The sequence below is a fragment of the Triplophysa dalaica genome, chromosome 19 (assembly GCF_015846415.1).
Source record: "Triplophysa dalaica isolate WHDGS20190420 chromosome 19, ASM1584641v1, whole genome shotgun sequence".
Taxonomy (NCBI): Eukaryota; Metazoa; Chordata; class Actinopteri; order Cypriniformes; family Nemacheilidae; genus Triplophysa; species Triplophysa dalaica.
In genome coordinates, this window is record NC_079560.1 from 2,506,924 (window position 1) to 2,525,454 (window position 18,531).

General features: G+C 37.3%; 3 protein-coding genes across 3 annotated transcripts; 2 read left to right on the forward strand and 1 right to left on the reverse strand.

The window, feature by feature from the left end:
* Positions 1-490: 490 nt before the first annotated feature.
* Positions 491-2,883, reverse strand: rpl35 (ribosomal protein L35). Its single transcript, XM_056730147.1, has 4 exons — positions 2,785-2,883; positions 2,113-2,249; positions 1,161-1,242; positions 491-695 (listed from the first exon to the last, which is right to left on the reverse strand). Exons 1-4 carry the CDS (start codon positions 2,785-2,787, stop codon positions 546-548), a joined length of 372 nt encoding a protein of 123 aa, XP_056586125.1. The 5' UTR covers positions 2,788-2,883; the 3' UTR covers positions 491-545.
* Positions 2,884-3,258: 375 nt separating this feature from the next.
* On the forward strand, positions 3,259-4,305 carry LOC130408048 (cytochrome b-c1 complex subunit 9). The gene is made up of 2 exons (XM_056731456.1): positions 3,259-3,433; positions 3,987-4,305. The coding sequence occupies exons 1-2, from the start codon at positions 3,293-3,295 to the stop codon at positions 4,029-4,031; spliced, it is 186 nt and encodes a 61-aa protein (XP_056587434.1). The 5' UTR covers positions 3,259-3,292; the 3' UTR covers positions 4,032-4,305.
* A 1,980-nt stretch (positions 4,306-6,285) lies between these two features.
* On the forward strand, positions 6,286-17,571 carry prodha (proline dehydrogenase (oxidase) 1a). The gene is given in 16 exon segments (XM_056731731.1): positions 6,286-6,468; positions 6,471-6,679; positions 7,296-7,504; positions 9,054-9,088; positions 9,412-9,447; positions 10,102-10,251; positions 10,338-10,402; positions 10,487-10,603; positions 11,424-11,503; positions 11,629-11,710; positions 11,793-11,885; positions 13,743-13,889; positions 14,240-14,415; positions 15,389-15,487; positions 15,584-15,672; positions 16,113-17,571. Coding segments are annotated over 16 exon segments (1,878 nt in total). The 5' UTR covers positions 6,286-6,368; the 3' UTR covers positions 16,304-17,571.
* The last annotated feature ends 960 nt before the right edge of the window (positions 17,572-18,531 follow it).

The following is an 18,531-nucleotide window of genomic DNA, read 5'->3' on the forward strand; positions in this document are numbered from 1 at the left end:
CATGTTGCCATAGATGAACGTCTCTCCAATCTCACTGGCATAGATTTTCGATGACACAAACTTTTAAAGTTTTGCGTTTTTATTCATTTAAGACCATGATATATTACTCTTGAATGTGGACTGTACAGTGTAATACGAATGAACTACTTATACTAATAAATGTTGCCAGAAACTACTCATTTAATATGAAGACTTGCGCAGCAAAACATTTTGCAGTATTGTCAGTAAACGAAAAAATATTAAGATACAAAAATGTTTAAACAGTGCTATGTTTCTCTTAAATCACTTTGTCCTCAAAGGTTACTAACTGCAGATGGATAGTTTTTGAGATAAAGCTGTTACTAACAAGATTAAGTAATATTATGTTAAGCAAAATTGGTGTGAAAAAAAACCCTCCATTTTATTATTGACAGAGGACCCGTTTTTATCCTATGATCTTTCAGCATAGTTCCACAACTCACACATTTCAAGATAGACAACAGACTCGAAGGCATTTTAACTCCAGGGTGGGGTGTTTATTTTCAGTGAAAAAACAGTACAGCCGCTTAAGCCTTGATGGCGAATTTGCGAACCGAGTAGAGGCGAGACCTCCTCTGCATCTTCTTGGTCATCAGGCTCTCCTCGTGCTTTGTCAGCTCACGACGGATGGCACGGGTCTTCTTGGGTCTCAGGTCCAAAGGCTTGTACTTCTTGCCCTGAAAACAAAAAGATAACAGGTGTGAGAATCCACAGGACTGGCAGATCAAGAATCAGAGGTAGGCCAAACAAGACTTCCTAGCAGCAAAACATGACAGAAAACAGGTATATTCAGAAATGGAGAGGACGATGTCCAAACATCTATAATTAATAAAAAATAAAAGGTATATGAATAATGTTAGCTACCCACAGCAGATAAACATCATTAAAAGACACTGCTGCAGATAGTCAAGATTTCTATAGCAAGAGAGCATTAACACTACCCTCCAGGTCAGGAGGAGTGTTGGGTTAATCGTCTTGCAGGATAAATAAAATTATCATCATCAATGTCTTCATGCATCATTGGCCAAAGCAAAGGAAAAAAACTATATGCATTTGAAAACTGACAAGCCAAATAACATCAGCATCAAACTTCATCTCCAATCTAAACTGTTCCTGTGCATGTTTAAGTGTAGTAAACTGACCTTATAGAACTTCCTCAAATTCTCCTTCTGTGTCTGGTTGATAACTGTGAGAACTCTGGCGATAGACTTTCGGACAACTCGGCTGCAAAGAAAAAGAAAAACTTAACACTCTGACAGAAACATGCAGCTGTTATGGCAGAATTAGTCCAGGGTTGTCACGAATTTGACATTTTGTTACCATTAATTGTGTAATAGATCGTTGCAATAAGGATTCATGGTCTTTTACGATTCATTCTTGTACATTTTTTAATCGGCTTTGAAACGCCCATATTGTTCTGCATAAAAGACTTGTTTTTCTTGGAAATACATTGAAAAAATGCGGTCATCGTATGTTTAAGGTTTAGTCTTTTACCTGTCAATAATACAACTGCAAAATAGTTGTAAATTAAGTAAATTGATCAGCGGTGAATTGAAGTCACTATTTAAATGCTATCAGTCACAGAAATGCTTCTAGTCTGCTTTTACTTGCGAGACTACTATACAATTTTACTTGCAGATAATACTTATGGTATATGCTTTTTTTTAAGTTTGTGGTGGTACATTTTACCAGTATAACCATACTTTTGCTACAATAAATCAGCAAAATATACAATGTGCAGGCACAAAGCTACACCTTGCGAGTTGTGAAATAATAGATTTAATCATCGTGACAGCCCCGTTAATCAACAGTTGAAATACAGAAACAGTCACATACCCTTTTATAAGGAAAATTCATTTAGAATTAGTTTATTGTAAATATTGTCAGTGTGCAATATTTATATATTTAAGTAATTTATGCTTGATCATTTGGATAACTGTAATCGTGCCATGCAGGGGCTTTATAGGCACATACTGGACATAACATTGATGATCACAATTCATGCAAGGAAATCATTATATATTCGAGTCAACATGCTGCAATGCTGAACTCTGGTAAACGGAAAGACACCATCAAGACCATCCCATAACTCACATCTTGGAGAGTTTGGAGGCAGCGCCACCGGTAACCTTGGCAACCCGGAGTTGGGAGAGTTCCACCTTCAGATCCTCCAGCTGTTTCAACAGCTCCTCCTTTTTCTTTCCACGCAGGTCTCTGGCCTTGATCTTTGCCTACAGACACACAAGCAGTTATATTCATTACACACTCGTAAACACAGTGTTTCATAAGTGATCTATTCATGTTCAAGATGTACAGCAATAGCTCGCCTAAACAGCAACATGAAGATGAGATGAACATTCTGGAGTTTAAACCGTCACATGTCAACTCGAACATAAAACACTAATACATGGGGAAAGCGTCTTAACGTCCCGACCATCATACTTAATAGCAATTGACTTCAAAAGAGCACTCTTTATCTGCGCACTAGCTTAATTTGTGAAATAACACACATTTTGAGACTACAAACTCACGTGCTAAGCTAACATGCTAAAAGCACAGACCGCTGCTGGACTCCACAGAGCTCCAGGCAGCCGTGAGTGGAACATATCATATAAATGTAACGTTATTTTGAGGTCATCTTTAAAAATATTGTGGACAAACGTTAGCAAACACCTCAATGTGTATTTAAGACTAACTCTTGTGATTGTTTTACATATTAAATAGTCCGGATTGTTTCAGATTGTTCGGTTTCTGTAAATTCCTCACCATTTCGTTCGATGGCTGCCACAAGAAAGGAAGTCGCGTCGGTCACGTGGGAAAATCTACCGGGTTACGGACTGAACCAAATCTGCAGGAGGTGTGCTGGGATCTTCTATTCTTCTCTTAAAGAGGGGTTTAATTAGGATAATTGACCCATTGCTTGATGTTACATACTTATAAGGCTGATCGTACATTAGTTTTATTATGTACGTCAAATATTTAAACGCAACGAGGTTGGTTAACTGCGGTGTGATTTATGTTTAAAAAAACATTCAATAATTGAGTACCTTAGACATATAAATGACATTTTTAAAAGTATAATTCTATGTGTAGTTGTAATATTACAAATGTAGAAACATTTCCCATAAATGCATATATTTTATATAACCTTTAAAAATATATTGCTATACTTTATCAAACAACTTAAATGAACTAACCTAATTGGTCAAAGGGTTTGATAGACAACTCTTTGCCCCGCCTCATCTTCTTCCGGAAGACTCCATCATCGACTATCATGGCGCTAGCAAGAAGTGTCTACAATCTGCTTTTCAGAAGAACGTCAACTTTCGCCATAACCATCATGGTGGGAGCTGTTTTCTTCGAGAGGGTGTTTGACCAGGGAGGAGATGCAGTATTTGACAACATAAATGGGGGGGTGAGTCACCTTTTTTATTGTAATACGGGTGAGATTGTCGTGACCCACCGATAGGCTGACCTTGATTTAGCCTGCTAGCTAACCAGCATTCAGTATATTTAGTTGATTTATCAATGTAAAAATAATATTTAAACATACTAGTACCGGATGTTATAGACTATCTATCGAAGGGAACAAATAAAGGTGGAATTAAACTATATTCACAACAACGATGTTCTAATAATACTTGATTAACGTTACTTTTGTTGGGGAAGATTTTAATGTAACTGTATAAATGCTAACCTACATCTTCATTTCAATCCTTAAAGGCCATTTTGGTTAACGTTAAAGAAATCACACTTATGTATATCACTCTAGAACGAATTTCAATTACCATGCAAACGAATCATAATGACATTTATATTAATAATACTTAAACGTGTAAGAAGTAAAGAAGCTGTATAGTGCCATCAAAGTGTCCATTAAATCATTCATACTGCAGTATTGATTTCTAGTGTTCTGTGTTCTGAGGTCTCTTATCTGTGTGTCCTAAACAGTTTTTTATGTTCCCTAGAAACTTTGGAAACACATCAAACACAATTATGAGAAGGAGGAATAAAGCTTGGCTTTGTTAAAGTTGGAATCTTAATTCTACCATCATCCTTTCCTGATGTGACCACATTGAATCGGCGGCCGGCTTTTGTTGTGTCCTGCAGCAGCGGTGTTCCATCTTCCAGCTGGATTGGCTGGGCACATATACAGAAACTCTAGAAATTCCAAACCCTGATAACCTGTCACATGCCCACCGATTATTGTGCGATGTGTCACATTGTACATGATATATAATTGTGTTGCTAACTTAAATTCTGTGTGAATAAACCCGACAACCCATATTTTGAATCGTGTATTGTTTGTATGTAGACTTGCAGTAGTAAATTAGTCTGGCTGAGGTGTCATGCTTTATTAAGTCATGGTCTAAGCAGTTTGGTCTTTAAATGTGTCTCCTTGTGCAAGGGACCCTTAAATTGTAGGTTTCATGATGCGTTTGCTTTTTGTTAGCATTGTGTGACTGAGCAATGAGAACTCGCTGTTTGAATAGAGAGCAACACTAATGCATCATATAAATGTAGTCTTTTTCACATATGTTAAAATAAAAAATATTGCTTGACCTGTTCAAAAACTACTTCATGGGAATAATAATGTCATGTTTATAAAGCTGATAACTGTGCATTCTGCGGTGCCAACAAGGTTACATACAAGTCAATATTAAACAATAAATTAAACAAGCTAGAAAGAATTTGCGAAGGACGTGATGTTATAGACTGTGGCCACCACTCTGTGTCACTAGAGCACCTTTTTATCTTATGACGTCATACTTTGTTTCCACGAATCTCTGCTCTTTGAATTCACTTGCCCTCAAGTATTGTTCCTTTCTTCAAGAAGTCATAAACCTACAGTTATGAGCTCATGTGTTTGAATGCAGTTTATAGGCACTTTTCAAGACTGTAAAACAACATTCATTGTTGTGTCACACTGGTCAAAACAACCTGAACCAACACCCATATTCAGAGAGAGGGTTTGCATTGTTTCAAGAACCACTCCGCTAATTTTGCTATACACACCCAAATGCCTAGCTGGCTGGACAATGTGAAGCCACTTGGCAAATAACCATCCTTTATTTGATTCTTTATGTTAAATCATGATGGGATGGGACATGTAACTCTTCTCTCGTGTTTGTGAGTACTAAGTCAACTAAATAATCAGTCCTAAGAGTCATTCCCAGCAGTCTCCACCCAGAGGAAAGTTAAGAACGTTTTTTGGCCCCAAAGACGTTGAATATTTTGTGAGTACTGATCGAGATGACTTCAGTGCTTCAGCTATTTTAAATAACTGAGATCAAACTGCACTATTACTATTGCGACAAGCACTTTTTGGGGGGGATATGAGCATGATTTGGCAGATTACAGCGAGTAAATGATGGAAATAAACATTTATGTACATTCACAACTTTGACACTCTTCAGTTTGTAAAATCATTCACCTTTTTTGTCTTTTAAAATATTGTTTATAACTATCACAATACTGAGTCATACACAGATATCCTGAAATGTCCTGGATGATATTATTGTTGCCTGAACTCGGTTGTTGGAAAAAGAAAATCTGGAAGATTTACAAAATATCTTTGAAAAGCGATCATATAAATCTTATTGTGTTTCAGCTTGAGTTTAAACTTGCAAGTGACATTGGAACCTTCTTGGCTGCATGAGTGGAAACAGTCCCTGGATACTTTCTTCCTCATTGGTCAGCTTTGGCCAAGGCCCACAGTGTGATTGGCTAAAAAGGAGGTTTATCCTCATCCCTTTTGGAATGAAGTCACATGAGGTTGAGGATGAGGAAACCCAGTCTGTTGAGTAACTCAGTGCCTATAGCTTACTCAACTAAAACTTGTTAGAACAACAACTTGACATTGAGCTAAACCAGTGAACAAACTGTTTAAATATATTTGAGTACTATTTAGTCCTTTTATAACGATTATAAAATATTAAATACAAAACTGTACTTTTTGTTTGTTTTACAAGCACAGTTTTACTACACATATCATGGATAAACTATGATCAATTTGCTTTATTATAGTTACCTTTTTATATTATTTGCAAAACCATTGTTGATGTTGAAAAAAGGATAAATCTGGTCTCCAGACAGGCAGACTGATGTAGACCGGCAGATTTTGAGTACAATTTCGTCCACATCTTCACCCATCTGTAGAGCATGAGCTTACGTAAAGGGGCCAGTTTGGGGCGTCACAGCGCAGGGACCAATCATCTCTCAGAGGTTCTAAATTCATTTGCATCTTTAAAAAGCGCTTTCATGAGACCCAGCACGGGGTGTTTCCATTTCATTTATCTAGAAACGTCTGACGTCTCTCCGCTTCCTTTAACGAACCAAGCTCTCGAAACATGCCTTACTCCAAAGTTATACCTGCTATGGCCAGGGTAAAGCCGGATAAGTTATTCGGGGTGCGATTGCGCTCCACGGTCGCGTCCAAGAAGCTGAAGTCCGAGACGCGCCGCTGGATTCCTCGTGCGCTATAGTGGAGACGCAGGATCTCATCAGCGGAGCCAAATCGCGCACTCGGCGCGCACACATCTCCATCGATTTCGACAACTCACAAGAAGCGTACAAGAGCAAAGATACCTTGGAGCTGCTCAGAAGTCTGCTGGTGTTTAAACTTTGTTCTTTTGACTTCCTAGTTGATAAAAACAAAGTGGTGAGTCATTTACATTTACGCATTGGTCAGGCGCGTGTAGCCTAAGCGAGTTTCATTGCATTATTATATATATTTATTTATGTATGTGAAAGCTCCGAGATCGAACTTATGACCTGATGTTGCAAGCTCCATGCTCTGACTCCTGAGCTACGGGAAAACTATTATTTGTGATACTTGAAATAATTCAAGAGACATTTTAAATGTGAGTTTTAAAGTTAGCCTACATTTGTATTTATTGCATGTGGAATGTAATAAATGTCTGTTTGCATGTAGTGTATTAGTTACAATTTGTGGTCTTGAGTTTACTATTTGTTACCTCATTGAAAAAAAACAATTTTTATGGTTTCCATTACAAATAACCTTATAACCCAGAAGCTGTTTACCACAAAAAGCAAAACAACAGTCCATTATATAGCGTGTTTTGGTGTAAAATGGTTCCATCTGCCAGAAAACATCCCACCAATAGAAGAACCCAAACATTGGAAGTAGAGACTAACACAGACTATTATAGTTTCCATTAAAAGCAAAACAATTCCCATTGTAAGTTCAATAGAATTCTTGGGATATTTGGATACTTTTTTCTGAATGGCACTTATTTCTCACTCTTCATTCACAGCTGATGGATCTCAGTAAGAAAGTTTTTGGTCAGCGGCTTTTCGAGCAACTGATGAAGATGACCTTCTACGGGCAGTTTGTGGCAGGCGAAGACCAGAACTCCATCAAGCCCTTGATTGAGAAGAACCAGGCGTTTGGTGTCGGATCGGTTCTGGACTACAGCGTGGAGGAGGATCTGACCCAAGAGGAGGCTGAAAAGAAAGAAATGGAGTGAGTAAGAGGGTTTGCAAAACCACAAATAAGAATACAACAATCTACAAAATAAAGATTTTGATAATCCTTTATAATGCTGAAACTGTCTCTTTAAATACTTTTGAAATATTTATGGCAAACTGATAGTCTAAGTTTAACTTCATTGAAACCATGTCACGTTTTCGGCTGCATGTCTGAAAAGTTTCTCATTACCTTCTTCCTCATTGGTCGGTTTTGGCCAAGGCCCACTTTTATTCTCCTCCCTTAGAAAGTGCCACGTGAGTTTGAGCGAAGATGCCAAGCGTGTTGAATAACAACAGAAAATGAGATCTGTGGTGCAGATACCACCGCCCAAAATAAGCACTAGATCTTTCTCTGAAATGGGTTAAATCCGCTTTTAAAACCTTTGACAGCTCGGAAAACAAGTTCCTTGTCACAGCTTGTTCGGGACACAAAAGGGCAGCTGAATTCATCAAGATCTTTGTGAAAATGTGCTCGCATTATATTTGAATGAAAAGGAGAAGCCCCAAAGTTAGTGTTACATAATGTGTTTTGGAGAAGATGAGACCTCCCCTGTTTGCATAGAACATAATGTCGCTGTGGTTTTGTTGGTGAACACAAGTTCGCTCTCCGTCGTGCATAATGTCGGCAGGGACAACAGCTGAAAGCAACGCCACTGTTCGTGTGACTAATATCACGTGACTTACCATGTGGTATTAAATGTGTTAAAACAAAGATTTAGCATATCACATCCTGTATTACATGAACATAATGAACACATTTTGAAAAGCATAAAATAATCACCAAGGTAGTTAAACATGCTTTGAATGCTATACATCCCATCATGTAGTGTTTGGGCTACTGACACGCACTATAACCTAGGCTAACATTTTGACAGATACATCTCTATATTATAAAAACGGCATGTTTGGCCGTTGTATGTTCTTTTAGTGAGGTGATGAGTTTGTGTGTTTTGTGATGAGTTGCCAAATGTTTTTGCAATAGAATTTCAGCATTTGCACACTTACAGCCAAACGTCATGTTTGAAGGTTTTAAAGATCATGTCGGGCACCTTTTATAATGACGTCATTCACAAGGCTTAAACTTTGATCGGCTTTGAAATAATCAATCACGTCTGAGTTTCCAAACCTGTCTTGAATCGAGTTTACATACTTATTTGTTGAACTTTGACTGTCTGTTGACTGCAAATGACCAACACCATTGCATGTGACTGAATATAAATCCCAGCGAGAATTCTTAACATTGTGTCACTGGCTGGTTGACAAGTGTGCGTTTGACTTTAACTGGTCCGGATAAATCCTGCGCTGTGGGGCCAAATGTCTCCACATGTCTCCAAAGAGATTTTCAACCTTTTGGGGTGCCCGTAGAGAAATCTACAGAATAAACAGTGTGTGCAGTAAAAGAAATCATGTCTTTGGAAAGATGTAAAACATGGAAACGTGTTTGTTTGTGGTTCAATATCTCCAGGTGAATTCCTAAAACTAGAACTCATGTCAGCTCCAGCGTTTAAGAGTTACCGAATCATTTTCTTTTTCTCTTTTTTCAGCTCATGTGTTTCAGAGGCTGAGAAAGAAAATCACGGTAAGCACTGTGAATTATTTATCTGTTTGCGTTTATCCATTTGTCAAACACGTTTATCCAAAACACCCAAGGGTGTTGATTTAACCCCACATGTGCTATAAGAACATTAAAACATAACACATGCTAAAGTTTACACCTAAGAATATTCTAATAAATAAAAATATTAAAGAGGTAAAAATGTTTAATGCAGACTACTTAGATTTACACTTTTAGAAGCACACATCTTTTAATTTGAATACACATTTTGTTGTAATGTGTTTAGTAGTATTTCTGATCATGTTGAAAAAGCATTTTATTAAATGAATCGTTTGTTTTATCTTCAGTGAAAACCGCTGTTTTCATCCCCCAGGACTCTGAGAGTACAGTGTTTTAATTTTAACTTTAGGGTGTTAACATAGGTTTGCGTCCGAAGGGTGTTGGGAGTAATTCGGGTTTTATCTGGTTGGGTTTTTATGACATGCTTTGGCATTGGGGTCGTGCTGTGTGAGCTGTGTTTGAAGCTGAAATAGACTGGCGTGTGTGTTTGTGTGTTACTGGCTCAGACTGGTTGAAGCTGGTTTACCCGTGGGTTCTCCTGGTGAAGGGGCTGAATTTAACTTTGCAAGCTCATGTGTGGGGTATTCGATATCTAAGACCAAAATAACTTTTCCTCTATAAGGTATTATAAAACTGAGAAACATTTATTGTAGAAATAAAATGTGTCGCATTTTTTGTTGACTTGAAATGGTAAGACTTTCATTTCCAGTCATGTCGGATCTTGTCCTGTTGAGTTAAGTATGTTCATTAAGAAAATGTTCAGCTTTTTGCATTATGTTGTGATCAGGCTGAACCAGAAATGTAGGACTGCCTCTTACTTGTTTACAAATGTGTAACATTCAGAAGTGTTATGATTTCAACTGGACTTGGAAAGCGTAGTCAGACTTTAATCTCAGGATGACAGATGCTGTCCGTTGAATAGCTTTGCTTTGAATTTTTATCTCTGAAAATGATGTGAATCTAAAATCAATATTCAGGTATGGACCATCGTGAGAAGAAGTACACAGCTCATCGTCAGTTTGGAGATCGGCGTGGAGGAGTGATCAGCGCCCGGACGTATTTCTATGCAGATGAGGCCAAATGTGACCATCACATGGAAACTTTCATCAACTGCATTAAAGCGTCCGGTGAGACAAACACTGTTCTAGATTTATTTATGCTTTTTAAATCTTAAAATGTTTGTTGACGTTTTGTCTACGTTGGTGTGTTGTAGCTGGAAGTTCTGTCGATGGATTTTCTGCCATCAAGATGACTGCACTGGGGCGTCCGCAGTTCCTGGTAACTTGTTTCTTGTCTTGTTTCTTTCATGTTAAAGCGGATTAGATCATATTGGGCTTCATCTGGTTTCATTCTCTCTTAAAGCTTCAGTTCTCAGAGGTGCTGGTAAAATGGAGGAGGTTTTTTCATCTGTTGGCAGCACATCAGGGCAAGGATGGGATGGCCTTACTGGAACAGAAACTGGAACTGGAACAACTTCAGGTTTGGCATCTTCCCAATTATAATGCAAATGAAAAGTTGCATTGACAGTAATGCACTTCCGGTATGTTCAAAACATACAGTACGTTGCAATAATGTTTTAAATAGGGCTGTCAAAAGATTAATCACGATTAATCGTATCCAGAATAAAAGTTTGTGTTTACTTAATATATATCTGTGTACTGTGCATTATAATTTTGTGTTTATTAACACACACATATGTGCACATATTTAAGAAAAACAAAAAAATTATAAACATTTATATATAATTTCAATTATTGGTAAATATAAATAAATACATGTAAATATTTCCTAAATATACATACATGTGTATGTGTTTGTATTTATAAACACAAAATGAATATGCTCAGTACATAGACATATATGATGTAAACACAAACTTTTAATCTGGATGCGATTAATCGCGATTAATCTTTTGACAGCCCTAGTTTTAAAGTTCTATTTGTCTTCTACATTACCATACACAGTCTGATAGTAAGTAAAATGTTTTTTACAACAGAAAACGCAAAGAACAAAAAATAGTAAGATGTATCTAAGTATGTACAGCATTCCTAAAACATTTAACACATGCAATATGACATATTTCTGAATGAGTATTTAAAAAATAGAATAGTTATATAAACTTGGACGTGAATGAATTGTGTATTATTGGTTAACTTGTGGCATTAAGTAGATAAGTCATTTTCAAGAGCAGAGAAAAATAATGAAGACAGTTTTTGCTTTCGTTTAGCCTTCACAAACTTAAAGTAAGTATCAAGTTGTATTATACACGTTGTGTTAACCTTTCGTATTTCACCTGCAGGACAGTCTGATCAAACTGGGAGTCGGCGCTAAATCTGACATAAAGAACTGGTTCACTGGAGAGAACCTGGGTTCATCTGGGTAAAACTCTTTTGCTGGGATTTTTAATCGGATTTCATTAATAGATTATTTGCACATATCAGACCTCCATTCTATCACAATTCAGTATGTAAATAACACAAGCTGGTTCTGTTTTGTTCCTCTAGAACCATTGATCTGCTGGACTGGAACAGTCTTATCAATGACACAACCAAAATCTCCAACTTGCTTGTGGTGCCCAACATGGAGGTAACAATAAGGCACACGCTCGCATATCTCTGCTAATACACAGAGACGGTGTTCTCTTCATACAAACTCTGGGTTTTCACAGAAGGGTCACCTGGAACCTTTGTTGAGGAAATTCACTGATGAAGAGGAGAAACAGATGAAGAGGATGCTGCAGAGGATGGATGTTCTGGCCAAGGTACAACCAACAAAATACAACACGCATAGACAAATGTCTTACCATGTTTTATTCATAGTAACCAGAGTTTGATTATAATGATGTCAGTATGAGCAAACGCTTACAAAGCAGTGGTGTTTCAGGCCTTTTACCATGGTTGGGTCAATAGTATTCCGTACATTTGGAAACTATAGGCCATTGCACATTGAGTCTGAAATTTGCGTCCGAAATTTACGCACGTTGTAAAATAAATACAACCTCACGTTGTGTCAATCACATTTACACACTGCCTCCGATATTTTCATCCATCAAAAAAATAAGGCGGACTGGGTTCGATTTTCTGCTTTTTTTCGCATCTGTAGCAATAATTTTGAGTGGCGCTTTGACAATTCTGAGACACCGTACAAATGAGCGCAAGATACGAAAAAACACATACAAAAATGTCGGACTGTATGTGCAAAGACCTTATACCTATACATTTGGACACTATCTTTAAATTGCTTTTCACTCCCTGAACTATACTATAGTAAACCCATGGTAAATTTACTGCGCACACACATATAGCCCACAACTTGAACTTGTTTTGTTGTGCAAATTATTCAAGATTGCAATTCACAATTTGTTGTAATGTTTGTTTCTGACAGGGATCATAAATGAATCTGGTACCACAGCATATGTACATAGTTGCAAAATGTACATAAATGTGAGGTCAGAAACCAACGATTGTGCATGATTTTACACACATAGTGTTTGGACGATGATTACCCATTAACACAACATCTTGCGCAAAAGGCCCTCGCGATTTCATTCATCTGTGCTTGACCCATAAGCCAACAGAGAACAGTTCCTGTGGACGTCATGTTTTGACCTCTGTGTGTACAGAACTAAAGTATCTTCAGTCTTATTTGCAATATTGACAAATGTATTAAATCACCAGAGTTTTTACTTTTAAAGACTGATGAGTCACATTAAAAAGCATGATAATCTAGTAGATGAAGGGCTAGTAGAGAATGCTTATTTTATAAAATAGTCCTTCTGTCCTTCGCTTGGGTTCTAAATCGTCTTCGGGTGCGTGCGTCATTCATTTATTTTTTCAATCTGATCAAGTCTCAGCCGTCTTCATTTCATTTGTTGAACAAGTATGTTCTGAAGAACAGCGTGAAGCAGGCTCTCAAGGTTACACGATGTCCAAGCGAATCTTATCTTGCACAAGATAACAAAAACACACACACAGAATCACAATGTGAGAAGAAATGATTAAGGGGAAAACACAATATTAAACTGAAGGAAAGGTTTGTAAAGGAATCATCTTTTAATAATCCGTATATTAATGAGACAGATACATTTAAGTATATTTTGATATTTTTTCTTCACTTTATTTACTATTGGGTTCATTTCTCTGAAAGTGTTCCAGCCTAAAAGTTCTCGAAACTCATTATTATTCAAAATTAAAGTAATAAATAAAATATCAATAAAATGTTATGAACATTTTTAAAAACAAAAACGTGTCCAGGCCGAGTTCTTCTTTGAAAGTCTATCAGAGTAATTTGTGAATATCTTAAAATGTTGAAATATCAGACATTAATCGGTCTGACCGACATAACAGAGTTTTACATTTGTTTTTGTGAGAGTAAATACACTTTATTTTTTACTTCAAGGATTTAGCATTTCGTTTCGACTTGCTCTAAACATTTCTGGCAGTAATTCTCTGTTTTCTGTCTCAGTTTGTGGTTTTAAATCCTCTTGTTGACTCTAATGGCAGCATTATAAAGAGAAGGAAACTTTCTGAGAAGAACAGATGGTTGTGTAACAGTGTTCCCTCAAGCACACAATGAAGGGCATTGTATAACTCTGTGTGTTTGTGTTTCTTTCTTTCAGCATGCTGTGGAGAGCGGTGTGCGACTGATGGTGGACGCAGAACAGACGTATTTCCAGCCGGCCATTAGCCGACTGACGCTGGAGATGCAGAGGATCTTCAACAGAGAAAAGCCCATCATCTTTAACACCTATCAGTGTTACCTTAAAGTGAGTCACAGGAACACACACCTGAAAGAATGTACACTAGACTCATGCACACATCTGATCCGCATGTACACGCCCAGACGCCTCTATTATCATACCACAATGTAAGAGATGTGGGTCATGTGAGGTTAAACACGTCACTTTTTTTTGTGAGAGAATCGCACAAAAACACAATGAGTCAGAAAAGAAATGTTTTTTTCTGCAAGAATGTTATATTGCTTTCATGAGACTGTGATTCAAAAACAACTTCCATACGGCTTTTAATGGCTTTATGGCTATAATTCTGTCTTTTATTTGGTGAAGTTTTGTGAGAGATCACATGAGAAAGTCAATAAAAAACCTTGTGTTTGTAGGAGGCGTATGATAATGTGTCTGTCGATGTGGAGCTCTCACGGCGGGAGGGCTGGTACTTCGGAGCTAAACTGGTTCGTGGAGCGTACATGAATCAAGAGAGATCACGCGCCGCAGAAATCGGATACGAAGATCCCATCAACCCTGATTATGACGCCACCAACAGAATGTACCATAAGTACGTCCTACTTAATCCCTCAAATCAGATCATGTGACTGTCTTTGTCTCCTGATCCAGTGTTCATTGGTCATTTTAGGGGACTGGCTTGCTCCTCCAAAACAAACAAAAATATAATTTACTGATTTTTTTTTCATTTTGAATCATTTTCTTTTAATCGCAGGCTCACAGTAAAACTGTTGCATAACACATCCCACAGTAATTTTTCAATGCCCATTTTGTGCGTACACCATTTTCTATGCGCATATTGAGATTTTTTGTAAAATGTTTACATTGCATTGACACCACACAGTTTAAGGAGGAAATGCGGTTGGGGACGAAAAAGACTAAAACAACAACATAGACAATAAAAAGCATTTAATTTAACAATAAATAAACTTTTAAGATTTAAAAAAAGTAAAAAAAAAAATCTTTGCAGAAATAACTGATTTACATGACATTTGAGAAAACTAAATATAATTTATATTTAATTTTTGCATTACACAAGTCAAATGACTGTTGTCTTTATGTCCTGGTGGGGGCCTAAACCTGAATTGCACACCAATACATGGGGACTCGTGTCACCGTGGGGACCAAAATTAAGGGCAAAAAAATTATTAATTATACAAAACAATATATATTTTTTTAAATGCAAAACGTTTTCTATGATCTTTAGGTTAAGGGGATAAAATATACAGTTTGAACCATATAAAGATAATTACGCCTATGGACTGTCCCCACGGAGATAATAAACCAGACATGTGTGTGTCATTGCCAAGCCTGTTTTTCCACCTCTGGTATGTTACTTAGGTGCTTCATAACACTGTAAATATTAACACAGAAAGCTTTGTGTGGCTGTTTATCAACATTGTAAAAACAAAGTTATGTAATGTGGCCAGAGACAAAAACAAATATTTTGGGATTATTTTGTATTTATTCTCCTGTCTCTGTAATGCATTGAAATCTTGATAAATGTGTTTTTTTCTGTCTGATAGGTGTTTGGACTACGTCCTGGAAGAGATTCATCTCAACAAGATGGCAAATGTGATGGTGGCGTCTCACAATGAGGACACAGTTAAATTCACCCTGGAAAAGTGAGTATAGACCGGCATTCAGGGCAGACATTGAGTTGTCAGTGTTTGCTCAGTGTCTGTGCTTAATGGTGCGCATTGGTGTGTTTCTTTGTACAGAATGAATGAGATGGGTCTCTCTCCAACCGAGAATAAGGTTTACTTTGGTCAGCTGCTGGGAATGTGTGACCAGATCAGCTTCCCGTTGGGTGAGTGGGAAAACAGATGTTCATGTTTTATCTGGGTAAAACATATTTAAAGACAAAAAGATGATCCAAATAGACATTAAAGGGATAGTTTACCAAAAAGTAACGTTTTGGTCATCATTTATTTACCCTTATGTTGTTCAAAAGCAGTATATGTCTCTTTCTTCTGTGGAACACAAAAGAAGATATTTTGAGGAATGTCTCAGTGGTTTGGTACATTGGAATTCTAAGGAGACCAGTGTTATTTGGTTAACAACACATTTCAAAATATCTTCTTTTGTGTTCTTCAGAAGAAAGAAGGTCACACAGATTTGAAATGACATGAAGATAAAAGTATTTAACTTTTGGATAAACTGTCCCTTTAAACTTAAAAATTACAAAATAAAAGTTGATAGCTTTCTAGCAATCATTAACCCGTCTAATGAAACCGTCTGTGTGAACAGGTCAAGCTGGATTCCCGGTGTACAAGTATGTCCCGTACGGTCCTGTGAACGAGGTCATCCCTTACTTGTCACGCCGGGCGCAGGAGAACCGCGGCATCATGAAAGGATCTCAGAGGGAACGCAGTCTTCTGTGGAAGGAGCTCAAACGCAGACTCTTCAGTGGACAGCTGCTCTATACACCAGTATACTAAATCAAACACACAACTGTATTTTAAACAACTCCTCTAACTGTACATATATTATATATAAATGGGAAAACCATTATGTCCCAGTAGCATTGGCCTCAGAGGACACTAGTGTGCGCTGGCTTTTCCCAGATTTCACTGGGATTTTATTTTTAAGATAAACCTAAAAATGGCCACCTATACACTGCATGTAGAAACTAGTTTTTGGCTAGGTTCGAGTTTCACCAGACTGGTTTTGTGAGATGGACTCCGTAGACAACATTATCTTAAACCAGTGGTGTTGGATTGTGAGAGGTGGAAACATTATATTATGTCTTACTGACCACCCACGAGGCTTCGGTTACATCCGATGAACAGAAATGTTGATGGTGAAAGTTATGTTTAAGGATGCTGAATACTGCTCAATTGTGCATAAGGATTTATTTATGGGATATTTATTAAGAAAGTAAATTGGGGTGATTGTGAGCTTGTTGTCTGGAAAAACATATTTCTTTGAAGAATCATTCCTTTATCTCCTCTAGATGGCAGTATAATAAGATCCCCTCGCCACTTCCTACCATAAAATTGGTTATGTTCAGAATCGCATATTTTCACAGTAAGTTTTGTGTATGCGTACTAACACACCTGTGAAAATGTGTGGTGTACCAGCAGAGATTTGTGAAATCCCACAAAGCATTGGGTTCTATTTCACGTTGCATCTTTAATGTGTGATGAATAAACCGGAAGCAATATCATAATTTTCAGACTCATTATGTGACTGAACTGTAAGAGTTACCACAGTTTGAGAGTTGCATCAAAACGCAATTCTGACATGTTAGATGCCATTCACTGAATTAAACATGCAACATACATGTGATGATAATGAAAGTTGATATTGTTCACATTATTTTTTATACTTGGCAGGTGTTCAGTGTGTCGGCTGTTTTCCTTAGATTTTGGTGGTTCATTTTCCATTAAAAAAAGGATGTTCTTTTAAAACGTTTGTATAAAATCTCTAACAATAATAATTAATTTTTTCATGTGTTGTATAGTGTCTTGATTAAAGAAGTGTGTTTAAACTTTTATTTCTGACATGAGAAACATTTTAGCACTAAATGTCATGTGACCTTAATGAGTTTTTTATTTAGCAAAAAGCTGCTAGGTTTGAGTTTTAGATTTAGTGTTAGTATTTTAAATGGCACATTTCTGCTCTTAAAGTGTTTTGCACTGTTTCATACTCTTAATGGAGATGAATATGGATGGTTGTAAATAAAGTATATTTTATTAAAACATGACATGTGTCTGTGTATACAATGGTTTGCTGTCATAATGTTTTAGTAATAAATAAAGCAACTAAATAAATATAAATATATAGCCTGGAGTTAAATTAAACAAACCAATTTTTTTTTAAATGCACAATAGGAACTATAATGGTCTCTGTGGGTCTAAACTAGATAGTAAAGTTTGAGGACAACAAACAGGCTTGACAAAGCCTGACCTGAAAAGTAAATAAAAAAGGTTTAAGATTTGATATTAACAACTTTGACATGTTTGACCTTCCTCTTAACTTACTACATTTAACCATGATCTAGGCATTTAACTTGACGCTATCATTATTTAGCTATAAGGAAGCATGATTTATCATGACCCTAACATGTTGTAGCATGATACATTGGTAAGTGGTTGCTAGGGTGTTATGTGGTTTCTAAAGTACTAGTGGTAGTTGTTATGGTGTTGCTACGTATGTGGTTGCTAGGGTACCTGGGGTAGTTGCTAGGCAAGGGTCTTGCTGTGCTTTTGCTAGGTAGTTACTAAGTCAGGTGTTGCTATGTCATTGTTAGGGTGCTTTGGGTGGTTGCTAGGATTTTTCTATGTGGTTGCTAGGGTACCTGGTGTGGTTGCAAGGCTATTGCTATGTGGTTTCTAAGGTGTTGCTATTGTACGTAGTGTGGTTGCTGGCTGTTGCTATGTGGTTGCTTAGGTGTTGCTATGGTTCCCCAGGTGGTTGCTAGGTTGTTGCTATATGATTGCTAAGTTGTTGCTATCTGGTTCCTATTGTGGTACTATGTGCCTGCTAGGGTGTTACTATGTGGTTGCAAGGTTATCTTGGTTGATCACTAGTGTGTTGCTATGTGGTTGCTAGGGTGTTGCTATGTAGTTGCTAGGGTATCTGGGGTAGTTGTTAGGCTAGGGTCTTGCTATGCATTTGCTAGGTGGTTGCTATGGGGTTGCTATGGTGTTGCTATGGGGTTGCT